Raw genomic sequence first — 27491 nt, forward strand, 5'->3', positions numbered from 1 at the left:
CAAGGGTTGGAAAGCTGGGCAGGACCAATTCGTGGGCAGGAGAGTTGAGACTACAATTTGGAGGCTCACTCTGCTCCCCAGGCCTTAATCAGAGACTACAGGCCCCTAAATCCAGGCATCTGCAGATGACTCACTGACTTTCCCAGTGGGATCAGTGAAAGTCCAAGTTTATTCTCTGACACCCTCCTTAACCACCCTCCTCCAACCTCCCCCCAAAAGAGGTGCTAACCCCTTTACGTTTCTCTTTGATAAATAAAAGATTCCCAGGTCAAAAGGAAAATTGGCCGCTCCCTCCCTCGGCCCCGAGGGCTGTGATGCCTCCGGAAAGAAACACTAGGGGTGGGGAGCGTTGTGTCCAATGACTGAGTCCACCGCCAACCTGCTCAAAGAACTGCTTCTCGTGGAAAGAGAAACAAGAAGAGGGAGGGATAGAGAGACTGAAGAGTTTCTGAGTATTTTCTCTTTTTTCTTTTTAATTCTCTCCACATTCTAAAACTGCTCAGGACTCCCTGCTCTAGACAAAACCAAAACCGAAAGGAGAAAACTTAAAAAAAATCTATATCATAACTTCTCAAACAGCTAGAGAGTTAACTAAAACGTCTTTCTCTCGCTTTCCTATTTCCTGAGCAAGAAAGAGAGACGGAGAGAAACTCTGACAGAAGAGTTCATGAGGTTGAGCAACGTCCTCCTTCATTCACATAAAGGGAGAAAGGAGCGAGCGGGAGACCGAGAGAGACGGAAGGCAGGAGGTCGGAATACGGGAAAGTGTTTTGTTTTTTTTTTAAAAAAAAACAACAGAAAAAGCTTTGGTAGCCCTTTCATTACAAGTTGGTTGGGCAAAATGTAAACACACTTTTGCTTCGCTTAATCACAGAGTGTCGGCTCGTTTGGGTTTCAAAGGCGGCAGTAAATTGGGCGTAGCTGAGTGGAGGCTAAAAATTAACCAGCCATCTCTATTTCAATTTGTAAGAAAACAAAAGCAGAAAGAAATTATAAAATAGAAAAAACAGAAGAATTAAACCACCCAATCCCGAAATCCGGGGTAAAAAGAAAAATGAAAACTGCTGAGAAGGGACTTGAGATCTAAAAATGTGAAACCGAGGGAAAGAGAGAGTTTTTAGAAACGCTCTCCTCAAAACACACTCGGCAGGGCAGTGCCACGGGAAACACATTATATATTGCCAATGCCTCTGCCACCACAGCCACACTGCAAAAGTGCTTTTGAGCTGTAATTACCTGCTTTGCGGTGAGCGAACCATAGGAACAAGACCGTCCCATTCCAACCCGAGAAAAAGAAAGGAAAAGCTCAAAGGTTGGAATAGAGTGAGTCTTCTGGTTTTTCCTCTCTCTCTCTCTCTCTCTCTCTCTCTCTCTTTCTCTCTCTCAATGAAACAACTTTCTCATTCATCACTTTCCCCATTTCCCGAGCCAATCTCCTCTCCATCCCCACTTTCATTCCCACACGCCTCTTCCTCCCCCGACCTAGAGAGGCGGGATCACGTCTATTAATTCGACTACCCTCTCCCAAGTGCTTAGGCCAGTGCTCTGCACCTAGAAGGTGCTCAGTAAATACTGGTGTTTGATTGTAAAGAACAGCAGAGCCGACCTCCTAGATTTTCGTTCTTTAAAAAAAAATACTTCTGGGACAGAGGAGATAAGGCCTGAAGTCCACAGAGTTCCAGAAGTCCCTTCCCCAGTGGCTTCCCCAGTCCCTTCCCTCCTACCACCCTCAATGCTAACGGAAATTTTCGACTTGCAGGGCAAGCCCCAAGACCCCCATCAACTGCCCAGCATCTCTTCACTTTTAATTGAAATAATCTTCACTTTTAATTGAAATAAGAATCTTTTTTGATATATACTCCAAACTTTCTCGCAGTCATGAAGTGGATTTCTAGTCCTGGTGGCCGGTGTGCCTTTTTTTCGGAGAGGTGTGTACCTCCAAATCGAGGAAAGACGGGAAGGGGAGGGTGGGGGAGAGAGGAGGAAGCGGTGGGAGGAGGAAAGGGGGGAGGGAGGAGGGGAGGAAAAAGGAAAAGAAATGAAAACACCGCCTGAGGTAATGCAGATTCCAGGAGGATACCCGCGCACTGCTCAGACCCTGAGTTTCCCCTCACCCTTCTTTTTTTTCTAAATAAAATAAAACAAATGAAAAGACAAAATCAAATCAAATCAGTGAAATGAAATGAAGGTAAGGCTCAGGGTGACCTACCAGGAGTGTGAACAAAGTAAGCCAGGTAAAGATCCAGTTCTTTAATTGTGACTCCAATGTGGTGAGGCTGGACGCACAGGCCGGGGTTGGAGCACTGGGGTGACTTGTAGAGTCGCTCCCCATCAGTACTTTCCAGGGGGATGCCCTTAAACAAAATCACCATGACCAGATCAAGCCGCCACACCTTGTCGGCCTGGCGCAGGCAGTCAATCCGGCGGATCTTGCCCTTCTGGTCGGGGTTGGAGAGGACACAGCAGGGGGCCTTCTTGCCGGTGATGGTCAGCACAAAGTCCTCGCGGAACTCGGGACGGATGTCCTTGCGCAGTTTGGCCAGCAGCCGGGACGCCCACTTCTGCTTGATCTCAGGCTTCTCCCCCAGAAGCTCATCCTTCACGGCGCGCTCTTCGTCCTTCGACATCCGCTTCTCGTGCTTCTTGAAGTACTTGCGCTTTCGGGCCTGCAGGTTGAACCAGGTGTAGGAGAAGGCGCGGACGTGAGGCAACAAGGCCTCGATGAATGGGTGGAATTCATCCTGCAGGCGGCAAGCCGGGAGCATGCGGGGCGAGAGGGGAAAAGAAGGGGAGAGGAAGCGAAAGACACGAGCACAAAGAAAAAAGAAGAAAAAAAGAAGGAGGAGGAGGAAGAGGAGGAGGAGGAGGAAAAGAAGGAGAGCAAGAGCAAGAAGGAGAGCAAGAAGAGGAAGGAGAAGAAAAGGGAACAAAAAAGCGTTAGAAGAGGGGGTTTTGAGGGAATAACCTCCCCCACTCCTCCTCCTTTCCTAGATCTTTTCTCCAGTCGCCCAAGGAAACTCTGGTTTAAATTCACCACCAGCCAGACACTTCCAACTATCTTGCTCCCAGGAACCACACAGAGAAAGCCACTGAGTGTCTGTACGCACACCTTTTCTCTCCCTCTCTCTCTCCCTCTCTCTCTCTCCCCCTCTCTCTCTCTCTCTCTCACACACACACACACACACACACACAAAACGTGCGCGTATAAAATATCTCAGTTCACACACGCCCGCCACCAATATCCCTGGTAAATTCTGTCGCGTCCATGCAATTTCCATGATATATCCCAGTGATATGTATGTTATCTGGCTGAGGCATGATCTCCGTTTTGTACGGATGTCTGTGAGCTCACGTACAAGGATACACATGCATGCTGAAACCATCACAAACCTGGACACCCTCTGATTTTTGGCATTTTCTCCCTCCTCTCATCGCCACCCCCCCCCCCAAAAAAAGGCAAATACAAGAGATCCTGAAACGTATTTGAGTTCTCTCCCCAACCTCTCCTGGCTCTTTTAATATTCTTCCATCCCAGTCCCTTTCCTATCCCAGGGGAAAAAAATGAAAAATCAATCATAAATCGTAAAGATGCTAGTATTACAATTATTACTGTTGCTGATATTATTATTAATAATAAATGAAAACAATTCTTATCAGTATAAACAAACAAACGAGGAGGCTCATTTCAGCCATATCAGGGTTAAAAGCAACACGGTCCTTCCCCACCCCATTACCCTCTTTCTCCACTCAGTCAGGTGCAGGGAGGGTTGGGTTTTAGGGGAGGCGGGTTATAAATAACATTTAACTTCTGTTCACCAAAACAAAAATTCTGAAAAAAAGAATAAAATAATTACCATTCCTTCGAAGCATCCCGGCAAAGCCCAACACCAGATTCAGAAATTCTGGACTCAACAGAGTTGGGAGTTGAGGGGGGGGCGGGGAGTAGGGAGGAGGGGTGGGGAGAGAAGGAGAAAGGAGAGGAGGAAGGTAATTTTTTCAAAAGGAGAGGGGGAGTTATTGGTTTTTTTGGGGAAGGGGCAGGGCTTAATTTGATTCTTAAATCCTCCCCTTCATCTTCCCTCTCAACCCTCCATTGCCCAGGGGTGAAATGGGAGGGGGAATGGGAAGGGGGGAGAGGGGAAAGGAAACGAAGAGAGGTGAGGGGCAGCTAAAGAGAAAACCCGTTGCCACACACGGCAGGTAAACAAAAGCTAACAAAATTATTTTTCAATTTGCCCTCCTGTTCGTTCCTCCAAAAATAAAATAAAATAAATATGTGAAAATAAACCAAACCACCCTACCACCCTTCTCCACCCCCCGAAAAAAAAAAACAGGAACGAAAAAGCAGCAGCTGAAGAAAAAGGCTTTCGGCTTTGGCAACGGCACAGGGATGTAAACTTAGATCTGCCTCTCTCTCTCTCCGCCTGTTTGGAGGAAAGGGGGAGATCGCAGCTTCCCGGGCAAAAGGACGAGTTCTGACCGGCTGCAGACCGTCTTGGGAGGGGAAAGGAGACCAGGGAAGGGGGGCGGGGGGTGGAGAGACAGGGCAAGAGAGAGAGGGAGGGGGGGATTGGATTTTTTTCTTCTTTTCTCTCAAACTCCCTCTCCTTTCATGCTCAATTCCCATCCATTTGCTTGTGCCAAAGCCAGAAAAAAAGGAGGGGGGGAGAGAGAGCAAGAAAGAGAGAGAGAGAGAGAGAGAGAGAGAGAGAGAGAGAGAGAGAGAGAGAGAAGGATCCACCTATTTGGCAAAGAGACATCTACTGAACAGCCAATGACTGCATCAAAGGGGAGGAGGGAAAGGAGGAGAGCCTGGGAGGGTGGGGAGGGACCAGGCGGTTAGAGACCAAAAACAATTTGCCAAATCGACAAGTTCATATCTAATGAACAAGCAAAGTCCAGCAGTTATGAATTTTTTATTCCATGCTCCCACTCTGATAGATTTGGCAGCAGCCCCCTAGCAAATTTAAGTGGGGAAAAAGGAGGAGGAGAAAATTATGGTTTTTTTTTATAATGGGAAATAAATAAAGAAATAAATGAATGAATGAATAGAAGCGGGAACCCCAGAAGGCCTTGGAGAAAGCAGCTGCTCCTTCTCTCTGTATTTTTATTTCAATGTTGCTCTCACACTCTCTTTTTTCTCTATCGGTCTTTTTTCCATTTTTCATTGAAAGAGAAAGCAGAGGAAAGTGGAAGTTTTCATCACAGGCTGTAGCAGCTCATAACCCCACCAAGAGAAAGAGTTAGAAGGGCACGGAGAGAGGATTCCTAGTGGCAAGTAATCCCTCTTCCTTCTCTACCTTTTCCCCCACGAACGGCAAACCCAATCGGTCACCTGAAGATGAAATATTCCTTCCTCACCCCCAAGTTTGGTGATGAAAAAGAACCCTAGCAAAAACCAACAACCATTAAAATTCACTCGTGCTCCCCCTGAATCCCCCACCAACCTCCGTCAGTGTTCAGGCCCTCCTCTCTCTTTACACCCAGTCCTGCACATTTTCATGTGCAGTAATGAGAAACGCTAAAACGGACCCCATTCGGCTTGCTAAACTGGAACCGTTTGCGTTGCACTGTCAGGCATTACACCAAAAGCAGGCCAAAAACCAGGAAGCAGATGAGTCAATAAATGGTCAGGAGAAAGAGAGGTGGATGCACAGTCTCAGAACAGAACCTGTTTGATACCTTTTCTCCATTCCTCTCCCTTCCCTAACTTTTCCTTCTGCTCTGATTCCTCTTGATTGTCTCACCTGCTCTTCCTTTTATATTCATTTCAATTTTCTTAATTGAAGACAGGCCTGTCACTCTGCCCCCACCCACAGTCCCCCTCCACTCAGCTAATACTTGAAAGGCCTGAACCACAGAACCAACGTGCCCAAGGATGAAGAAAAGACAGAGAAAAAAAGAGGGGGGAAGAGAGAGAGAGAGAGAGAGAGAGAGAGAGGTCAAAGGCATCAGCCCCTAGCCCGAAGGGCTATTCGTGTGACTTTGGGCAAGTCACTTAACTTCTCTGTGCCTCAGTTACCTCATCTGTAAAATGGGGATTGAGACTGTGAGCCCTACGTGGGACAACCTGATTACCTTGTATCTACCCCAGCGCTTAGAACAGTGCTTGGCACATAGTAAGCACATAACAAAAACCACCAGCATTATTATTATTATTCCAGCATCCTCTCGGGCTTAGCAGCAGACTCAAGAAAGAGCAACTCTCTCCAGCCCTATGTTCCTTCATTGAAAGGGCCAGGCTTCTTTACCTTTCTTTTGGAAGAGCTTTTGGGAAAGGAAAGAGGGAGGGCTTTGCCCAAATCAAATAATACAAGTGCTATGCAGATGCTCCTCACTGACAACTGGGAGAGAGAGTCTCCCTAAAATTGAATCTAGAGGCTCAATACAACTTCTCTATGCTTGATGTAGTAGAGAAAGCTCTGAAAACTTGTAGGAACATAGAACAGGAGCTAGTTCTTGAATATATACGTTCAAGAACTATATATGAGGTGTATATACCCTCATACAGTAATATCTAAGTATGCACGTGCATGCACACAAATACTCGCGTTCTTCTTGAAGCCCCAGTTATCAAGAGCAGTAATGGGGCTTTCCTACATCCAGAAACCTGAAGGGAGAACAATCGTCAGTCGTCAGTTTTCCCAGCCACCAGTGGATAGACAAATAATATGGAGCATGGCATTGCAGGCAAGTAGGAGTACAGGGCTGTGAGGGGCGGGAGGGCCAGACCCCCGAATTTTTAACCAGTTGCTGCCCTCGGCTCGGGGGAGAGCTCGGAGGCAAGTTCTGTAGGGCATTGGGATGGGTGAAAACCGTTCTGGAAGATTGTTGGTGCACCTCAAATACAGAGACCAAACACAATCTTTCCCTCCTATACACCCTTAAAATAAGAATGCCTGCATTTATTTCAGAAGTAAATTTCCAGACAGTGCCCACCCACCCTCCTGCCACCCTGCTCCACCTGCATTCCACTTGTGGCAGACAGAGGCCCAGGGAACACGCCCCCCAGGAGTCCCAAACAAAAGGGGACTGTCCCCCTTTTGTTAGCAGAGTGAAAGCTCCTGTTAGAAAACTACCTAAACCTGGCTCCTACCCCCATCTCTTCTTCCCTCCTTTCCTCGGTCAGGGAGATCAGACTGCTCCATGCAGGGCCAGAGCCAAGACACAAAGCTTTCAGACTATTAAAAGCTTCTTCAAATTTGAGTCACCCAATAAGCGCAAGGGTTCAATAGATGGAAGGAAAAAGAGACAAGCAAAAAGATTGAGACAGAATAGATAGAGACAAAGGAAGTGGTGGTGGTGGTGGTGGAAGAGGAGGAGGAATAGAAAGAAGAGGTGAAGTTGGGAAAAAAGTGAAAAGGAAGACAGAAGATAAAGAACAAATAATAAAAGAAAAGACATTTAAGAACTGGAAAGAAAGTAGGTAGTAAAAGAAAAGAAAATGAGAAAAGAATATGAAAGGAAAGGAGGAAGGAAGGAAGGAAAGGAGGGAGGGAGGGAGGGAAGGAAGGAGGGAAGGAGGGAGGGGAAAGAGAGCAAAAAGGAGAAGAAAGAAAGAAAGAAAGAGAAAGAAAAAGAAAGAAAGAAAGAAAGAAAAAGAAAGAAAGAAAGAAAGAAAGAAAGAAAGAAAGAAAGAAAGAAAGAAAGAAAGAAAGGAACATGCCAAGGAGGAAAGGGGAAGAAATGAAAAGATATTTTCCCCTCAAAGAAATTTAGCAAAGGCCAAGTAGAGTACACTTAAGATCTTCTTAGAACTTTGATTTCTGAAGCAGAATGTGTCTGTCTTGGATGGAGGAGAGACTGTCCCTTGTTTTGTTTGGTGAATTTGGGAAAATAGAAGCAGTCCATATTAAAGATAAAAAGAAATGCATATGCAGGTTTTTCTGGGTGCTAAAAATAAAAAGGAGAGAAAGGGAGAGAGGGGGAGAGCCTGAGTGAGAGCGAAATGAGATAGAGAGCAAAACCTGGAAGAAATGTAGCCAAATTGAGCATGACTGAGATTAACTTGTCCCAAAGCTAAGAAGAGCATTGAGGGAAGGAGAAGAGGGAAAAAATCAAGGGAAAAATAAGCAAGGAAACCACCTAAAAATAGAAGTGCGGAAGGGGGGGATAAAGAAAAAGATTAAAAGAAACAAATTAAGTGGCGGGGGGGGGGGAAGCTGTTTCTACACTGGAACAATGAAATGCATTATTCAGAAAAGCTTGGAAAATTCAGTGCTTTCCACAAGAGCGCAGGAGAGTATTTGGAAAAATCCAAGAGAATACGCTATTGCAGTCCTACACAAAGGTTTAAAATTTTTTGAGCTAACAAAATGTTTTTCCCAAGCCTCCTACACTTTCAAATGTCCAAGAAATGACGAATCTGATGGCAGTGAGTGGCAGAGACGTGGTGGAGCCTACAGCCCAATTTCTTAAAAGACCAGCCTAATTTCTTTCAGACTCTGAGTTGTTGCTCACTTCCAGAGCTATACTGGAAAACGATAGATTCTCTGGTGTTTGCAATTCGTACCCATCACTTGGCCAATGTGAATTAGCGCGGCTTTTCTCTTCTCCTCCTTGGTGAGGTTTTACCATTCAGTCTAGCGTCTAGTTCAACCCAGGTCCCCCTGCTCTGGTCCCGGTCAACATGTTTCGCTGTCCCGCCTGCAAACCAAAAGCGGGAAATTCTGGCCATCACTTTCCGCAAAAAGACTCCCTGAAGGTTGTCTCTGGTACAAATTGGTGGGTTACCGAGAGGAAATGGGGGAAGGGGGAGCAAAGGAGATGGCGTGGGAGCAGCCGACATAGGGAGTTGAACGGGAGTCCGTCGTGAACAAAAGGGGAAGCTGCTTAACGTCCACAGTATGAGGAATAGGTCTCCATAACCCACGCAGAGCAGAAGGACTAGACAATTACTGCACTTGGAAAACTCGGGGTTAGGGGGGAGGGAACCACACTTTACCTTAATGATCAGATCATTTGGCTAAAGCGGGTTTGGGGACGGAACGATCAAGGTAATTGCTTTTGCTTTTGCCTTTGGACACACTGCCTCAGTGAGAGAGCATCAGAACAAAAACCAGCTTTCAACACCGACAAATTATATTCTGCCACTCACTTCGCCCTTGTTCGCCATGCACTACCACCACACTAATCTCCAGCATTTCCAACATCACCATTTCACAAAGCTGGGTAGTCCTGGTGCAGGCCAGAACAGACCCTCTCATTTTCCTTTGGAGGATTTCTGAGGTGGGTTTATTTGGCAGTTTATTTCTCCTGCCTGTCTGCACCGGGCCACCAGAGAGCTGCCGTTAGGCTGGGATTTAGCCAGGTAGGCAGCTTCTCCTTGCTTCCAGGCATCTACTCCTCCTCCTACCAGCCAGGGACACCCCCACCCTCACCCTCTTGGCATTGAGAAGAACAAATGGGAGAAAGCAGAGACATAGTTGAGAGTGACAGGACCGACCAGGCTGCTCTCAATTGTGGGACGAAAAAGTCTTTACTTTCGGCCAAGATGAAGCAGAAAAATTGAGAATTTTTTGTTGATAATGCAATGGGGGAGGGGGAGGATTTGTCGGCCAATGCAATTCCCGGAGAGTCTTCCTCTAAAACTGCCATGTGTCTCTGCAACAGCCGCCACTGCTATCAGACTGCAGTCTGGGCACCATTTTCCCAACTACAGACTATTTTCTATGCCACGTATTTTCTAGCCTTCTTTTGATAGTTCCTATAACAGATAGACAGAACAACACATAGGTATGCTATCATCAGATCTTCTTTTGTCAGGAAAGTAGAGGGGGTTAATTCCATCCGGTGAGCAAGCCAACTTGGAAGGTTCAAGGGCTTGTGAAGGGCTGCCGGGTGGGAGGGGGTGCGGGGAAGAGGGGGGCTTGGCATGCCAGCCCCGGAGCTCAAAGTACCCAACTTTTCACCATGTTTTAGGGTGGACATTTGGAAGAAGAGGGCGAAGGGGAAGTAAAGGTGACCAAGTGTCTCTCAGGTCTCTACAATATCTGGTTGCATAGGTATCTAGGCCTGAAAGGATATCCAAAGGCACAGAGCCGCCTAGACGAACAGAAACCAGAAAAAAAAATCACCAGAGTCAGAAAACCCGACCCCAAAGCCCCCATGAGCCGAATTTGGGATTTTCCAGAGGAGAGGCTTCCTCTTTCCCCATGCCTTCAAACTGGACTGGCTATGTTCCCCCCGGGGTCCAGAAAGTCCAACAGGGGCAGAAGTCACCCCGAGGATCCAAAAGTGATCCTCGCTGGATCTCCCATGCCACACGCTAACCCCACCTCTCTCTGTTCTCCAAGAACCCGTTCCTCCGGCTGCCGGGGGTGGGTGGGAGGAGGGGGGCGGGTTTTGGGGGGGCATCGAAATATTCTGCGACTTGACCGAACTTTGAGGTATAACTTTTCCGAGCTCTCCGGCCTTGTGTACCTGTTCTCCCTCCATCCGACCCCCGCGCCGTCGGTCCTTAACTCGCCTTCGGGAGCAGCTTTCTCCGGGTTGCCGCGGCAACAGGCGGTGTGTGCCCGCGGCCCCCTGGCAGAGACCGAAGGGTCGGGTGGGAAGGCGGGGGCGCGGGGGAGGGCGGAGAGCCACTCCCTGCATTTTCGCTCCTTGCGAGCAAAGCTGCACTCTCAGGCTCGGAACCAAACTTTTATTTAGGTATGGAGGAGGACAGGGCTTTTTCCCTAACGATAAAATCGTTGAAGGTTATTTTTTAAAAAAATAGCATTAAAATCGCTATGAATATTGGCCATAGACATGCGATCCCCCTGCCTCTAAATCACCCGTTCCTGCCTATTTTGAACGGGGCATATGTCCCGGACGACCGCACACAAATGCCCCCAGATAGGCACGCCGCAGTCAGCTCTCGCACTCTCTAACTCTCTCTCTCCCTCGCTCTCCTTGTTTTTCTCTTTCTTTCTCTCTTCCCCTTTGCGCTCTCCGGCTCGAACACAAACTGTTTGCACGGGAAGTCTCCCTCTATGACCCGATTCAGCACACACAAGAGAAAACTGTGTGACAGACTCAACGTCCTAACGAACTTGAGATAATTAATGCTAAGAAAGAAAAGAGGCTCTCTCAGTCTGTTGAATCATGGTTCACTAGCCCTTTCAGTTTGCTGTGGGTGGAGAGAAAAAAAGAGCCTTTTTGGTTCAAATATTTTTGGGGGGGTGAACAGAAAACAAAAACACCGAGGAAGGGCTAAGAAGGGGATAATGTGAATACCTGCGCAGAGAACTCAGAAGCAATTATTGCCAGAAATTGTGGAGAAAAAACTAGCTCCTTCCTCAGCTGGCTCTTCCCAGGGCCGGCGATTATTAAGAATAGATAGCAGAAAGAAGCTTAGAAGAGAGATCAGAAGGGGAATTTACCAAAAAGGTTGCGAAAAACTCAGATAACTGAAAAAGAATGATAAATTGTATAACTTTAAAAGCTCGGTTCGGACTAGAGCAAGGGGAAAGTTTTAACTGCAGAAAACTGAATTATGGATGGCAAGATTACAAGAAATTTAAGTGTGCTGGAAGAGGGGAGGAGGCAGCGGGGGAGGGGGGTCGGCGGCGGGAAGAACAGCTGCAATTTCGTTTTCCAGATGTTGATAGCAAAATGTTACTGGCAAAGAATGTATTTACCTCTTCGTAGTTTGGTTCCATGATGCTATAATTTCACACACATATCTGGGTGTCTACCTTCGCATTTGGTATAGGCAATTTGTGCTCGGGTGGAGGGACGCAGGCTTGCAAACAAGTTCAACAATATCTAACAACCCACAAAAATTTTTATCAGCCCACAAATTTTTCCCTAACCCTTCTCTCACTCCAATGGCACAGCTACAATGCCAGTGTTGGCTAGAGACAGTAAGTAGCCTGAAGAAAGAAAGTGTCATTACTTTGGGGACGGGGGAAGTGAGAGATTCCCCCCGACCCCCACCCCCACCCCCGCCAATTTTAAGAAAGCATTTCCTCGTCTACAGCTTGCTTTCTTAAAGGTCTGGCCGCTTGTCCTTCCGATCCCGGACCCATTGGGCCCGGACTGTTTGCATGGCCCGGGTAAGGCAAGTGTCAGCAGTATTCCCAGATCAGAGGTGCTATCAAACATACGACCCTAATATAAATGTATTATGTCGATTTTGCTTCTCTGGCGACAGTAACAAAATGTTTAGCTAAAACAAGCCCCCCAAAAATTGACTGTTGATGGGCTTTCTGCTCATGTATCTAGTGTCTGCCCAACTCTGATCCCATCAACAGTGCAACCAACTGTGCAGCTGGTTTTGCAGACTAACAGGGCATGTGTGTGGGACAAACAGAGCCTGCCGAACTGAAAGCAAAACAGCCCTAATGACAGAGCCGGGGGGTCTGGCCCTCTCCCCCATTCTGCCCTTCCCGCAGTGGGGGTGGGGGCACTGTGAAGGCCACGGTCCTAGGGTCAAAGGCGACAGTGAATTTGGAGGCGTATTCTCCCAACATACGGCGCTTCTGCGAGGCAGAAAATCACACCGAACAAGGGTCTCCTGTGCTGGTCCCTACCCGGGAGCCAGCGGGGAGAGGGCTTGGCGGGGGGGAGTGGGAGGAAGGGGGGAGGACGAGAGACGTCTTCTGGGCAAGGATTTGGGCAGGTCGGAGGCGTCGGAGGGCGTGCAGGGCGCGGCTCAGATCTGAGGGCGGCAGGAACCCGCCTCAGGACTGCTCCATACCTGGTTCCTACCCACGCTCCCCTCCCACCCCTCCCCTCCCCCGTTCCCCCCAACACACACTCCCTGTTTTCACTTACACCAAATTGATTTCACAATTTGAAAAAAAAATACCAAAAAAAAACCTAACAACGCAGGGAAGAGAAAACACTGAAGGTAAAATATCCCCCACAAGATCTCTTCGAGAAAAAAGTTTTTGCACTTATGTAAAAGTGATCAAGGGATCGTTGAAAAGTCTAAGACGCAAATAACTGGGGCGGGGGGGGGGGGAGAAGCCAGTGGAATTCCAAAAACCTGGAGCAAATATATAAAGAACAGTGACGCCCGCTGGAAAGCAAACCTCTCTCTGTCCAAGACAAGCCAGGCCGGGTCCAGCTCACCCGGCCGCAGCCTGGTGGGAGGGGAGGGACGGATCATTTCCCTGCGTGTTTCCTTTCCATTTCTCTTTTTTCGGGCTCTACGCAACGTCCCCTTGCTCCCCTGGGAACTTGGTGCGCCACCCCGCCCCGCGCTGGAGCCTCTCTCTCCCGGGGGCGTCTGCCCCGATGCCCCCCACCCTTCTTTGGGCTGGAGGGCACATAGGGGGGTGCGTGGGGAACCTCGGCCTTTTCCATTCCGTGGCCGTTTCCCTGCCCAGGCCCGGTCCCTGCTGTGCCTCCCCGTCCCGAGACCATCAGTCCCCCGCCAGGCTAATGGTCAAGGAATAGGGAGGGTAAGGAAGTGCCACCAGTGGACAGTAGGTTGCCAGAGAGGGCAACTCGGCCTAGGATTTTTGAGTGTGGGGCGGACTCCCCCGACCGCATTTTCCTCTCCATTTCTGCCTTTTTTTTTAATTCCAGAAGGGAGAGGAGAGTTTTGCAAAACTCGGCCAGCGGTTCTGGAAAACCCGAGGGGGACCCTTTAAAAAAAAGACCACCCCAGAAAATGCCCGGACCTTTCGGGTGGGCGCGGGGAGAGGAGGGCGGCAGGGTGAAGGGGGGCCCCCTCTGCCTCGCAACCCCTCCCGTTCGGGTTCAGGCCGCTGCCAGGGAGACGAGCCCTCGGCTGGCACAGGGGCACGGGAGCCGGGCTCCATTCTTCTTTCCTTTTCTTTCATTCATTCTTTCTCTTTTTTTCCTCGTCAAGGCCGTCTTCACTGCAAGCCAGGCAGCGGGTCAGAGTGAAGCCTTCGAGAGAAGGGAAAAAATAGAGGCTAAAACTCGGGCAAAGAAACGCCGCAAGTTTCCTGGCGTTTGCCAGTTTGGAGATTTGCGAATCAGACCGGAGCGAAAGGAAAGGCAGAAAAAAAAAAACCACATTAAATTAACCAACCCTGCCCAAAAGCCGCTTTCCAGTCTTAAATAAGACAATGCAGAGCGGAGAGGGGAGACGACTTATTTCTCACTCTTTAATTATTCCGACGCTTAGCATTTATTTTAAAAAAACCACACACATTAGCCAATGGTATATTCTAACCCTCACAAAGCTGGTATTTTTCCCTGATTATAGACTTAGGCGAAGCAAACTCCGGCTCTGACTGTGGAGGCAGTGAGAAATCTCGCTCCTGAACGAGACAGTGTTTTATTAAAATAATAATAATGCTAATGACACTTGGCATTTCTAAAGCGCCTTTCCAGCGCGGTGATCCCAAAGCGCTCCCGGATCCCCTGGGCGTCTCCACTCCCTGCTGCCCGCGGCAGCCAGTTCTCGGGGCCGGATCCAAGGGGCTTTGCAGGCGCATATTTCTCTTTATTTTCTTAACGGCCTGTTTCCACAATTTGCCTTTTCTTACTTCATTTGTTGGGAAAATAGCATGAAACCACTTTCTTGGGGATTCATCCTTGCTTCGAAAAAGAATGGCTACGACCAACCGAAAAGCTATTTGCGAGTTTAGAGTTGGGCCCTTGCTTGAGCACTTGGGGCTGAGTCTAGCCAGCTAGGCCCATAACTCACTTCTGGCCCCTGCGGCCACTGGTTCGCCCCTGACGTGTACACCACGAAAGTCTTTGTGGAAAACACCCCAAGTGAACTACCAAAAGTGTGCTCAGCCCATTTGGATTTTGCAAGGAGGGGACTTAACTTCCTTCCAACAAGTGACCTGGATTCGCAGGAGGGTAGATGGGGCCTTGCAGTCCTGGTGCCTTTTCTAGCGGCGACAGCAACCAGGAGCTGCCTCGCCTCCCTTCTCCGCCCCCCCCCCCCCCCTTCCCCAAACAGGTATATCTCCTCCCTCGCTCTGCTCAAGTTATTTTTACTGATTTGCACACTCTCACCCAGGCAGGCATGCCGCGGAGTTCGCTGCCGCTCGCTGAAAGCAAAGCAGCTGTTGGAAAGGGTGCGATTCCTAGCCGTCCCCAATGAATCAGGAGAGGGCTTGGCTGGGGGTAGAGAAGGAAACAGATTTTCTAGCATCCTCTAACGAGACGCGGCATTCCACCGTGGCACGGCGGTATATTTCGGGCAAATCACTTAGGAAGGTTCTTTACGAGTCGTCAGCAACAACCGCGGGAGGAAAAAAAAAGGAAAAGGCGGAAAAAGTCAAGAAACTGCTCCAAGCCTCTACAACGAGAAACGGAAAACGCATTCTGCCACTTAGCCACATTCCTCCGGTGTCAGAGCCTAACGCCAACCCCCCAAAATTCCATCTCCCCCCCGCCCCGAAAAACAATAAAATCTTCCCGAGTGAAACCTCCCTTAAAAACAAGCAGCTTCGGCACGTAATAAAACCGCTCCAAGGCCTCGCATTTGGTGGCCGAGAGGGAGGCAAGGCGCCGATGGCAGCCGCCGACCCCGCTCTCCAACTGCTCGGTGGAAAAGCGGGCAGGATTGCCGAGGAGAGCCAGGGCCCGCCGCCCCGGAGCTGTAGGTACTTGTCCGTGGATCCTGGAACTGTTCAAAGATCCCGGCAGCAAAAGTATAATAATCACCATCATCATCACCATCATCAGTCAGAAGGCTTATGGAGGGTTTTTCATCTTCAAAGCCTTCGGCAAACATGACCTAATTACCCCTCACAACATCCTCCACCAACTATCATTACCGGGCTTTATTCAGCGAAATGGGGATGAGGGGATGGTGAGGGCGAGGGGGAGACTGAGGCACAGGGTGGCCGTCAGGCCCTCCCAACCCCTAGGAAGCTGAGGGTAGCTTCCCCAAGACCATACTGCAAGAAGGAGCTACTCTGCCCCCTGGGCCCAGGACAGTCCCACAGGGAAACCGGAGCAAATGCCAGTCAGGTGTCCGAGAATTGCCCTGAGCTTTAGAGGACGGGGAAGGGCGGGTGGGGCCGCGCTTTATCGAGCTATTGTATCCTTTGGGCTAATAAGATCATGTTCGCACATCCTGAGCCCTGATTGGAGACTTTCAAATCTTGTGGCGTGAGAATTGTTATCAAACTGACCTCAAATTCAGGAATTTCGGTCCCTGGTGGCCAAAAATTTAAAAAGTGAAAAGCTGGCAACATTGCCCAGCGGCCTGGAGGCCTAAGAGGCCAAAGTGGCCAACTCAAACCCGGGGAGACCGTTTTCCCCCCGTTCATTCGGCCTCTGCTTTCTCTGTCCAGAAGCGCAGCCCGTCCGCTTTCAGAGGCGCAAGACCGTGTGCTAGAACCTGGAAGTTCTAGGCTCTCTGGCTCCGACACTTCGCTCTGCCCGACCTAGGCCCAGGAGCACGGTGATCAGATGGCCTTGGTTAATGGGGGTCTTTATGAGGATCGGGGCGGGTGGAGGGGGGGAAGGGATGGGTTTCATCATCTGGGCCCAAATCAGTCCTTTGGCAACGACGCCTTGGCTTCTGGGTTTGTACGGTGACTATCGGAGAGTATTGTACCCCAATCTGCTTAAACGTGAAACTTTTGGTTACCGCACAGAGTTGGTCACCTGAGATGGAAAACGGGGTCTCCCCGGGGGCGGGGCTAATAGGGACAAAGGGGGCGATCGGGGGCGATGACGGCTGGGACCCCCCCCCCCCCCCGCGGGGGATTGGCCCGCTCCAAACCCTTCTCGCTCCAAAGCCGTTTCTCCCTAGAGTCTCGTCCTGGTCTTTCCGCCCTGCCGGGAGGGCCAACAACTCTCCCGCCTGCGAGGCCTCTCTGGTGTCGTGGTTGCAGGACAGGAGGAGTTTAGGTCCAACGGGGATTTGGCCGGATACGGGTCCGCCGGCACCTGGCAGAGAGAGAACTAGGGGTGCTCTCGTCTGGGCCTTCAGGGCGGATTTCTCGCCATTTCCCTGCGGGGAGCGACATCGCCCATCCTAGGCGGGAGGCTGGCCTTGGCGTGGCCCCTCTACTGGCCCGAACCCCAAGCTGCCCCCGTCTCGGGAGTCTCCAGCTCTGGGCACAAGACCTGAAAGTTTGGGCCACCCCTGCTCCACTCCGGAATTCAGCCTGGGTGTTGGGGAAGGGGATGGTGAAGCGGCCGGCCTGCGCCGGGCCTCAAAGTTGGAAAGCCCGGGAAGAAAAAAAACAACAAAATAACTCTGATGTGAAAGTAGAGGAAAAAGCAGGCCAGGCCCTTTCTTACTACCCGTTGGAAAGCACGTAAATCAACCAGTACATAAAGAGAAATTCACACCTCGGGCCAAGGTGTTCCATCTCCCCCAGCCTCCCCGCCGCCCCACACCCCACCTTCCCCAAAAAAACTCAAAGTCTGAGGTGCAAACCAAGCGGGGATGGAAAATGTCAAACGTGTTACATTCAAAAAAATCCAAAAACAAAACCAAAGAAAAGGAAAATAGAATACACCCGCAGTAGTCTCTCTCTCTCTCTCTCTCTCTCTCTCTCTCTCTCTCTCATACACACACACACACACACACACACGGTGCTGCTCACTCAATGGCTAAGATGCTGTCAGAACAAGGAAAGGGAAAGTGTTAGTTGGTCACCGATTTCTGCCAGGGATGTTTCTCTTTCTCACACACAAACAACAACAAAAAGAATCATCAACCATCTCGCTCGCGTCCTCCTTTCCTGGACATCAGTTGGTCAATCAGTGGTATTTATTGGGCACTTACTGTTTGCAGAACACTGTACTAAGCGCTTGGGAGAGTACAATATAACATCTGAAGGAATAGGTTAGGCGCCCATCTGGCTAGGCTGGGTTAAGTACTGTCCTGCCCCGAGTCAGGGGAATGGACTATATGACCTCAGAGAGCCCTGCCAGTTCTATGTTTCTGTATTTTTGTGATTCTGTGTTTCTAAAAAGCAGCTCTACAAAAGGTTTAAAAAGGAGCCAAGCATGGCAATGAGAGAAAGAGGTGGGGTGTGTCGGGGGGGTGGGAGGGGGGGGAGAGGGCTCGACTGTTAGTGTGCCAAGAGCTGGCTGCCCCCAAGAGGGGCTTTTTTGTGAAGGCCGTTGTAATTTGCATCAAATATCAGGCAGGGCGCACCTGTCCTGAGGAGTGAGGACATAAAGACCAGGTAGAAGGGAGTCTTCCCCCTGAGTTAGGAAAAGGGGTGAAGTGGAACCAGTCTGGATTTGGGTGGCAACCAAGCGATCCCAATTCCTCCCCTCCTGGCCCCTTCTGCAGCCCCCTCTCTGGACGAGTCCCCTCAGTTCATTGCAGAGCTAGTGGGGAATAAATGGATGCTTTGTGGAGAGGAGTTAAGGGCTGTCACTCAGGATTAATTTAAGCAACAACAGCAAACACACCAAAAAAAAAGTATCCCCTCCAACTCCTTCTCAAAAACAGAAAAGTAGACGTGTAGAGTTTCCGGGGAGTATGTGAATAATAATCTTTCTTAACTGGGGTGACTTTGCCCTTTGCCATAGCAAGGAAAAAATAGAATAAAATGTATTCTACAGGTTAGAAGATGTCTTTGGGCCAAGGTCGGGTTGTGGGCTCTGGACTAGGAGCCTATGCGTGTCACACACACACACACACACACACACACACACACACACACACACACACACACACACACACACACACACACACACACACCCCTCCCTGGATCCTAGTGAGTTTTATGGGGAGTGCTGGGAGGAGGGAGTGGAGAAAAGATTGGGGATGTAAGGAAGGGAGAGGAAAGAAAGAAGGGATGTGTGGGACGCAGGTGTGGGTATCTGCCTAAAGGTGTGTATGGTGTGTGTGTGTGTGTGTGTGTGTGTGTGTGTGTGTATGCGTGTGCGTGTTGGGAGACAGAACAGGGGGAGAGTGTGTACAAACAAGGCGGAAGGGGGTGAAAATTACAAAAAGAGATTAAGAGGAACTTTTTCCCCCTGATTGTTTCACTCCAGGGACCGCTCTTTGCTCCAGATCGGGAGTTTCCATCCTTCAACTCAAATGGCCTTTTGCTATTATTGTAGCTACAATGAAAATGTAAAAAGTAAAATTTCTAATCCATGTCCCACAAACACACCCAAACCCAAGACCTCCCCAGTCTTCCCATTCCTCCCCCCACTCAATCTTGTTCCCTCTTTCCTTCCTTCCCTTTAGGTCAAATTCTAATTACAGTTTAGAACCACAGATCACACATCAGCCTGGCATGGCTGGATTGGTGACACAATGAAGAGGCTTGGGGCTTTCCCTTCTTTCCCACCAGGGCATGCAAAACACATGTGTGGACATTTATTCACGCGGGTACACATATCTTGTGTGCATACATTCTTGTGTGGATGCATGTGAGCATTTGCTGATAATTCTAGCAACTAGGAATGGAAGGCTCTCCAGAGATCATCTCGTCCATGCTCCTGTCTCCACATAGGGTTCACCCCTGTATTAGTTGCGTGTTTTGAGGGGTGCATGAAGGTGTGCCCAAATGTGTGTGTGTGTGTGTGTGTATGCGTGTCTGCTCACAGACTAACAAGCAGCAGAGAGTCAGGATCTCATGATAAGTTGGGCCAAAGGAGAAAACCCCCGACGGGGGCTAAACGAGATGTCATTAGTTAGTATTTTTTTTGGCTAAGCAAGGCCCAATGACTGAAGCACACGGGAAGCGGGAACAGGCGAGGTGGGGTGGGGCGGGAGGGTTGGGGGGGGGAGACAAAGACAGGGAAAGAGGCAAAATAAAAAAAACAGAAAGAGGAGGGAAAACAGGAGGAGGAGGAGGAGGAGGAGGAGGAGGAGAGTGGGAGAAAACACCAGGAATCCAGTGAGCCCGCTTGGTTTGTGCCAGTCCCAGCTCCCAGAACTGAGCTGCCTGGATGCCCCCTGGCAGTACCCTGGCACCCGGGCAGCGCTTCCTCCCCCCAGCCTCCCCAGCCCACTCCACCCCCCTAACAGCGGGGAAGAGAGAGAAAGAGAAAAAGGGCTCAGGCCGGGAGACACACACACACACACACACACACACACACACACACACACACACACAAAGGAGCTGTCTGCCAAGCAACATGGCACACTGAGGGCCTGCCGGGAGAGGAGGGGAGAAAAGGGGGGGCAGCCGTGCCAGGGGAGACCACCGCATGCCAACCCTGCCCCCGCATTATCTTCCCTGCTTGGCTTATTCTGCATCGGGCAGGCTCCCCCGCCTCTTCCAGTGGAGGGGGGCAGGAGCTGGAGATGGGGAAAGCGGCTTCAAGACCTGGTCCGCTTGGCCGACGGAGCCCATTTCCCTTGGCGTCGGCTCTGACTCGCCAAACCGAGACCCCTTTCCCTCACTTGCGAGGCTCCATCAAGATGGGGACCCGTTCCCCCTGCCCCCCTTTAGTTTTTCCATGCCAGCCTTGGGTCCCACTTCTTAGCATCTTCTAAAGCAAATAACTCCCACCCACTCGAGAACGACAGGAAAGCCTTCACTCCTAGGCTCATCCCCGGAAATATTCACAGGAAGCCCACTCGCGCGCACACGCAAACGCTCCTACACCTAGACGCACGCAAACCCCAAACACTGAAGCACATACATACATCTCACACACGTGCGCGCACTCACACATACACATACCCATGCAAACACACACGGACCTATGTTCTGGGATATATTTGTCCAGACAGGGGCTAACTGAGCAAATTTTCCTGCCCCCACAAGAGTTCAAACTTCGGGGAAATAAAATAGAAATAACCACCCAGAAAACTTCCAACGAAAGGCAGAAACGAATTATTCTCGCATGCTATGGTATTCAGCCTGCTTAGATCCGTGTAACTCCGTTCTCGGAGTCTTCGCCGCCGCTGCACAACCCCAGCTACACCTGTTCGACTCCGGCTATCCCCACCGGAGTCAAAGTGTGCAGTTCCCCCCGCCCCTTCCGTCCCACTCCAGGAGGGTTGGGGGTAGGGAGAACTAGGTTAGGGGTGCGGGAGGCGGTGAGGAGGGTAGGGGAGAACTAGGTTAGGGGTGCGGGAGACGGTGAGGAGGGTAGGGGAGAAGATGGGGGAAGAAGAAAAAGGAGGTGGAAGAAGTGGGGAGAGAATTGACTCCTTGAATCCTTTGTGGCATGATCTCGGCTAGGCGCGGCCTTTCCCTTTCCTCCGGCTCCGGAGTCCAGAGCTAAAGCCCACCCTCGCCCCACTCCCATTCAGCCCGAGTCGCGCCGGGCCTCGGAGGAGGTGAGCGGAACGGCCCAGAGCTGCTCTCGACTATCAGCTCTGAACAGACCCCCCACCCCACTCAATGCCCCAACTCTCCCCAGGCCGCAGGGGAGGAGAGCGGGATCACCTGGAAAGGACTGTGAGCCCGTTGTTGTGTAGGGACCGTCTCTATATGTTGCCAACTTGTACTTCCCAAGCGCTTAGTACAGTGCTCTGCACACAGTAAGCGCTCAATAAATGCTATTGAATGAATGAATGAATGAATGAGGAAAGGTCGGGACTGGGGAACAAGTTTGTATCGACAGAGGTCTCAAGCGTCACGTCCATTCAGGGACTCGGATTCCGCCCTCTTTATCCCGCTCTTCCTCTTCACCTCCTTACCGGCTCCCGCCTCCCCACCAGCGAAGCTCTTTGGGGAAACCAAGACCCAAAAGTAGAAGCTAGACGCCAGGGGAGTGGGGGCGGAGAGAGGGCAGTAAGGCTTGGGATCGGGGCTCCATTGCCTGACACTGGGCGAGGCCATTTTTTGGGGGGTGGGGGAGAGCTAGGGCGTAAGGGTCGTCGAAGAGAGCTTTCTTCCCCCTCAGTTTGCTCAGTTCGTTCAGCTCCCCCCGCACCAATACGCACACATACAAGGATCCTAACACTACCTCAAACTCTCAACTCCGGCTTTTCCTTGAAGAAGCCTGAGAGCTAGGGTCCCCAAGTCTCCTTACAGGGCCCAGCGAGCTCCCACAGAAAGCTTCGCTCCCGGAGTCCAAACATGCTTGGTGATCCTCGCTCTCCCCCCACCAGACGAGGCTTTCCTCCCCATTTCTCTGGATGGGGAAACTGAGGCCCCGAGCTAGACGAAGTCAGTAGCCCTAAAATAAGCTCCCGTTCTTCCAAAGAGGATGTGTCAGAAATAGAACCTTCCCAGCCCAGCCCCAGCCCCGCGATGGCCGGGGCCGCCGGTTCCCCTGCAGGAAGACCAGAGACCACCGTTTGACGGGCTATAGAGCAGAGGTGGGGGAGGAGATGGATTTTCCAAGCCCAGAGTCCTCCGCATCAACTCTAGGCATAGAGGGGTGGGGGTGAGGTGCGGGGGTCGAGGGAAAATTGCGTGTAAGACTGTGGGAGAGAACGTGTGTGGGAGTTCTGAATGTGTGTGTGTGTGTACGTACGTGTATACGTGCGTGTCTGTGTCTGAGATCGAGTGTGATCATGTAAGTGTGAGAGGTAGACCGTGCACGCGTGCGACGAGATGTGTTAGACCAGGCGTCTGGCCGTGTGCATTCGTCTGGATGTGAGTGTGGCTGTCAGCCTAGGGGACTGGGGTGTGTGTCAGTACTCACGTGGGAAGGAATGTAAGTGCATCAATGAGTGTGAAAATGTGGGTTTGGGGTGGGGGGGGCGGGTTTTGAGGGAGTAACCTGTTTCCCTTTATGCAAGGGAGACGCTGCTTTTTCGGTAGAAAGACAAAATAGAAGACGGACGAATCAGGTCACTGAGGGCTCCTTGTGGGGCCGGGGGTGGCGAGGTTTGGCTAAGGAACATTTGGGTGGAATGGAAAAGTGAGGGTTACTTACTGGAGAACTCAAAACGAGCGGTAGGGAGGGAAGAGGAGGGAAAGGAAGCGGGAGGGGGAACCTCGGAGGCCCCCCAGCTCCGTCCCTCTCCCCTTTCCCTAGTGCCCTGCCGTGGGATGGAATTGGGGAGGAGGCAAGGCAGGGCGGTGCCAGCCTCACCCTAGGAAAGGGACGCTGGTCCCGAAGGCTGCCCTGGGCCTGGGACTTTCTCCCGTTAGCCCGCAGTCCAGGGACAGCAGCACAATTAGGGGGGCACCGGGACTGAGCCCGAAACTGGAACCGGTAAAGGTGGGGAGGAACGGGAGGGAATGAACAACCTAGATTCCCCTACTCTGTCTGCATCCGCCCCTGACCCAGTGAGGTGGCTTCTTCTCGCTGGACCTTCAAACCCCTCAAAAAGAGAGAGGGCTTCGAGGGCCGAGGCGAGTGGCTCTCCCCTCCCAACCCCCGACAAGGGACAACCCAAGCCCCAGAGCCGTTTTGGGGACACAGTTGAGCTTCCCTTGATGGGCGGGGGGGGAGGAAAAAGAGAGCGTCGAGCTCGGCCCCGCTGACACTGAAAAAATTACTCTTGAATGTTAGCTTTTTCCCTTTACCTGGAAAGGTGGGACATTACAATCCGGGGGATAAGAAATATCAACGTTTGCCCGCGCCCCCGCCATCTCCCCGCGAAACCTGGGGAGTTCACAAAATGTATCAGAAGGTGTCGGACTTCCGCGGCGCCGCCTCTCCTGCCAGGGCCGCTCCGAGGGACAATACAGCCCAGAACCGGGCGCTCCCGACTTTTCAGGACACAACGGATGGAGAGGAGACAGGAGGGAAGGGAGGAGGCGAAGAGGGGCAGAGGGAAAAAGGGAAGGTGGTGGGGGCGGGGGAGCAGGGAGGGAAGGCTCCTTGCTTCTACTTCTAGCGGTCCGACACCCCTCTTCCAGCGGAGCTAAGATGGGAGAAATAGCCTTGGAGCCCTTCGGCCCGTGCTATGAAGCTGGACACGGGCAGGCCGGAGGTGAAGAGAACGGGGAGGGAGAGGCTGGGAGTTGGATGGAGAAGGACCGAAGTCCGAGAGATGGGGGAGAGGATGAGAGAATGGCAGGGTGGGGCTTCCGGATACATTCATTTTGGAAATCCCAAAGAACTTTCTCCGCTCAGACCCCCTTCAGTCCCCCCACACCCACAGAAGACCTGGATCTGCTTCCCTCTCGCCCACTATAGCTGCGTTTGAAATCCCCTTTCGAGTTCGGATCTGGGAATTTCCGCCCCGGATTGGTGGGGGGTCGCCCCACCTCCAAAAGCCGCCTCCAGCCTGAGCTCCCCTTTGCTCGGCTCCGCGGAGAAGTAAATCTCAGGTGGGACCGGGGGGCGGGGGGGGGGGGGAGGCGGATGGACGAACGGACCGGCTGTTGGGCTGCCCCCCGGAAGACTGTGGCTCAGCGCCCAGGGAGGGGAAATGGGGCCGCCGGCCAAGTGTCATAGCCACTCGAACCTCCCGGGTTTGGAATTTCAAACCGGACGCTTTCGGGGTGCGGGTTTGTTACCTCTCGGTAGGGCGGGAGAAGGGCTCTCTGCCCAGAGGAGGCGAGGGAAGGAGCCCGCAGGTGAAGGGGGAGGATTGAAGTAGTCATAGGACCTGGTTAGCCACCCCAGCCCTCACCCCCTTCCGCTCCCCAGACTCCAAGGAGCTGTGTCCCAGCAGAGCAGTGAGTTCAGTGTGAAGGAATCAGAGACATATGGATTCCATTTCCCAGCACAGTCGCAGGGGCTCCGGGGAAAGGGAGGGAAGTGAGGGAGAGTTTACAGAGAGAGAGGGGGGTACAGAGAGAGAGAGAGACAGACAGACGGACAGAGGTGAGGAGGCCTGGTAGATGGAAAAAATGTGAGGAAGGAGGAAAGGCAAGAGCGGGAGAGATCAGGCAGGGAATGTCCAGCTTTCACCTTACAAACCCCGAACCCAGTTTCTTGTAAAATTGAGATGGGGGTGGGGGGAGGGAATGGCTGAAATCCTGTCTCCACCTTCTCTCATCTGAGCCCAAGTATTCTCAAGCCCCTGCAGCCCCTGAGTCGGTCTGAGGAATCAGGAGGACCAGGAATTCAAACCCTGTGAGTGAGTGAAAGTGTGTGTGTGTGTGTGTGTGTGTGTGTGTGATGTGTGTGTCTGTCTGTCTGTGCGAGACCAGCAGCTTTCCCTAGCCCAGGACTGCTCCTTTGCAAAACCCCCTGCCCAGTCCACCTCTCTGACTTGGGCCTGGGGACTTGTGAGGGCTTTCTAAGTTTGGAGGGAAAGGAGAAGAAGCAGCAACAGCAGCAGCAGGGTGGCAGCAGCAGCAAACCACCACCCCACAGATAGTGTGTCTTTAATACTTTTGCAACGACGAAAAACAAGTTTCCACAGCGCCGCGTTGGGCCCCCGCCAGCCCGTCCTCAAATAACATTTTAAGTTACTTAGCAAACTTTGTTTTGTGCAGAGTAACAGGCAAGGAAACGTGTGGCGGAGAGAAGGGCAGCAAACCGGTTCTTCAAATCTCTCTCACCCCGGCCGGGGGCCGTGGGGCCTGCCGCCGCCGCCCCCGCCCCAGTTCCTGGGAGTCGCTCGGCCCGTTTTCTGCCCGGGGCCAGGGCCGGGGTCGACGATGCACACGTGCGTGTGGGCCAACCTGCGGCAGCGAGTCCGCAGAGGGCGGGGTGAGAGCCTGGGGTGCTGTGCACATGGGCGAGGTGGGGAGACATGCCGGGAGCCTCCCCACTGGGGGGGGAGGAGGGGTACACTCCACCCACAGCATCTCCCCTTCCCTCTCGGGCACCTCCTGGCCTCCAGGACAGACTACATCCCCTACAGTCCTGGGAAACTCCAGTGTCCTTCCTGGGCAATTCTTTGGCCCTTCTTCTATGAATCTGGGAAGAGGATTGTCAGAGACTCGATCCCCTGTAAAGGCTGTCTAAGGGGGTCTTCCTGGGCTCCCTGTCCAGGAGAGGCTCTTGGCGGTGTCCGTTAATTTCTCCCTTCCCCATTATCTCCCCAGCTCACACCACCCCAGCGCAATCAGTCTCAACCTTTGCTGACAACAACTTGGGTCACCACCCTTCAGAACCGAGGGCCAGCCTTGCTTCCCTGTTGCCCACCCAATGGAGACTCTTCCATTTCTCCAAACCACCCCTGTCCCACCAAGGCCCAGGCTCTCCACCTTTCCTCTGAAAATAGCTATTTTTGTGGAGCACTTAAGGAATAAGCCCCTCTAGACTGTAAGCTCATTAGGGGCAGGGAACGTGTCTGCTAATTCTGTTGTATTGTCCTCTCTCAAGCCCTTAGTACAGTGTTCTGCACATAGTGAGTGCTCCATAAATACCGTCGATTGATTAATAAGGAGAGGAAATAGTGAGTTTGATACATCCACCCTAAGAATGCACAGGTGAAACCAGCTCCCTGCTCATCATGGTGTCCAGCCCAGCAGCAAAACGGGGAAGGAGATAACTGGCCCAGTTTAGGCAGGGCACAAACTGTTCCATATCTCACCTTGGCCTAGCTCTGTTCACCTCAAAGTGTCCCCCAACTTTGGCAAGACAGCACAATGCTACTCCTCCCCCATTTTTCAGTGATTGAAGAAACCAAAAACCCACCGAAGAAAAAGGCTCCAGAGCCAAGCCAGGCACTCCGAAAGCCACAGGCAGGGGGGCGAGGGGGAGAGAGGGCGGGGAGAACGGTGGGGTGCAGGAAAGAGAGTAGGGAGGAAGGGAAGAAGCCCGCAAAGGGCCATTGCGAAAAGCAAAGAGACCCGGAGACCGAGTGAAAGGAAAATGGAAGAGAGATGAGAAGTGGGAGAGAGCGTAAGAACTGGAAGCTCCAAGTTTATATAAGAAGATGACGAAAGGAGAGAAGGAGGAGGAGGTGCACAGCCATTTCGGAGAGGGCCGGGAAATCGCTTTGAGGAACGGGGTGCTCCAGAATGGCCTGGGTGGGGGCCTCTCTGCCCGCCCTTGGCCCACAAGGAGGCCCAGGAAGGGCTGGGCTCCGCAGGGAAGGGAGGGGTGACGTGGAAGGAAAGAGCCCAGCTTCAGCTTCAGCTGTGCTCCAGGCCTGCCCAGCTCTTCCTCAACCCTGCAAAATGGAAGCTGGCGGCGGCAGCAGCAGCAACTGCAACTGCATGGCCCTCTGTCTCTCCTGCCCAGACCTGGGATAAGGCAGAGGGTGGCCCTGGCTGGCAAAGCACCAGGCCGAATGTCACCTCACTCAAGGCACTGCAGGAGAATGGGGAGAGGGCAAGAGGGGAGTGCAAAGAAGGCACCTCCTCCTGCCCCGCCACCAGATCAGACATCCATGTCCTGGTTTCCAGTCACACATAGGAAGGGCTGGTGGGGATGACAGAGAGGAGGGGTAGCCGTTCTGGGGAAGAGGGTGACAGAGAAGACAGATGGGTGCCAATAGCATTTAAAGGGGCCAAATACATTTTTTTTAAGTGGAGGAATAATAAATGAAATAATACTGTGACCATGTCCCATGGGCAACTTCACCCATCAGGGCGCGTGCGTGGCTGGGAAAGGATGGGTGTAAAAATAAACTGGTCATGACGTGGGTGGCGGGGGGAGAGGGAGCTAAATTGAGGTGCCCAGGTGGAGATGCCAATCCTGTGGGCATGTCAGCTGCCCGGGCAGCCCCCATCCAAGTCCCCCAGTTTTATCTGTTACTCAGAGACAGCTTGGTGCCCATCTGGGGTAGAGAGGGTAGGAGAGGGAGGGGTGTGGCCTTGATTTGCATATAGAAAATGAGCCCCTCTCTATCTCATGGATCACATCATAATCTGGGG

General features: G+C 51.7%; 1 protein-coding gene across 5 annotated transcripts in view; it reads right to left on the reverse strand.

The window, feature by feature from the left end:
* The window catches only part of NFIX (nuclear factor I X), a 123617-nt gene that overhangs the window by 80731 nt on the left and 15395 nt on the right, over nt 1-27491 (reverse strand). For 2 of the 5 annotated variants that reach the window (XM_038770783.1, XM_038770786.1), the window contains exon 2: nt 2210-2741. In XM_038770783.1, coding sequence (XP_038626711.1) covers nt 2210-2741 — 532 coding nt within the window. Of the gene's footprint in view, nt 1-2209; nt 2766-3854; nt 3931-10422; nt 10443-27491 lie in introns of those variants that run through there. The other 3 variants (XM_038770784.1, XM_038770785.1, XM_038770787.1) reach the window with 3 other exon arrangements.

Source organism: Tachyglossus aculeatus, chromosome X2 (assembly GCF_015852505.1).
Source record: "Tachyglossus aculeatus isolate mTacAcu1 chromosome X2, mTacAcu1.pri, whole genome shotgun sequence".
In the NCBI taxonomy this organism is placed as follows: domain Eukaryota; kingdom Metazoa; phylum Chordata; class Mammalia; order Monotremata; family Tachyglossidae; genus Tachyglossus; species Tachyglossus aculeatus.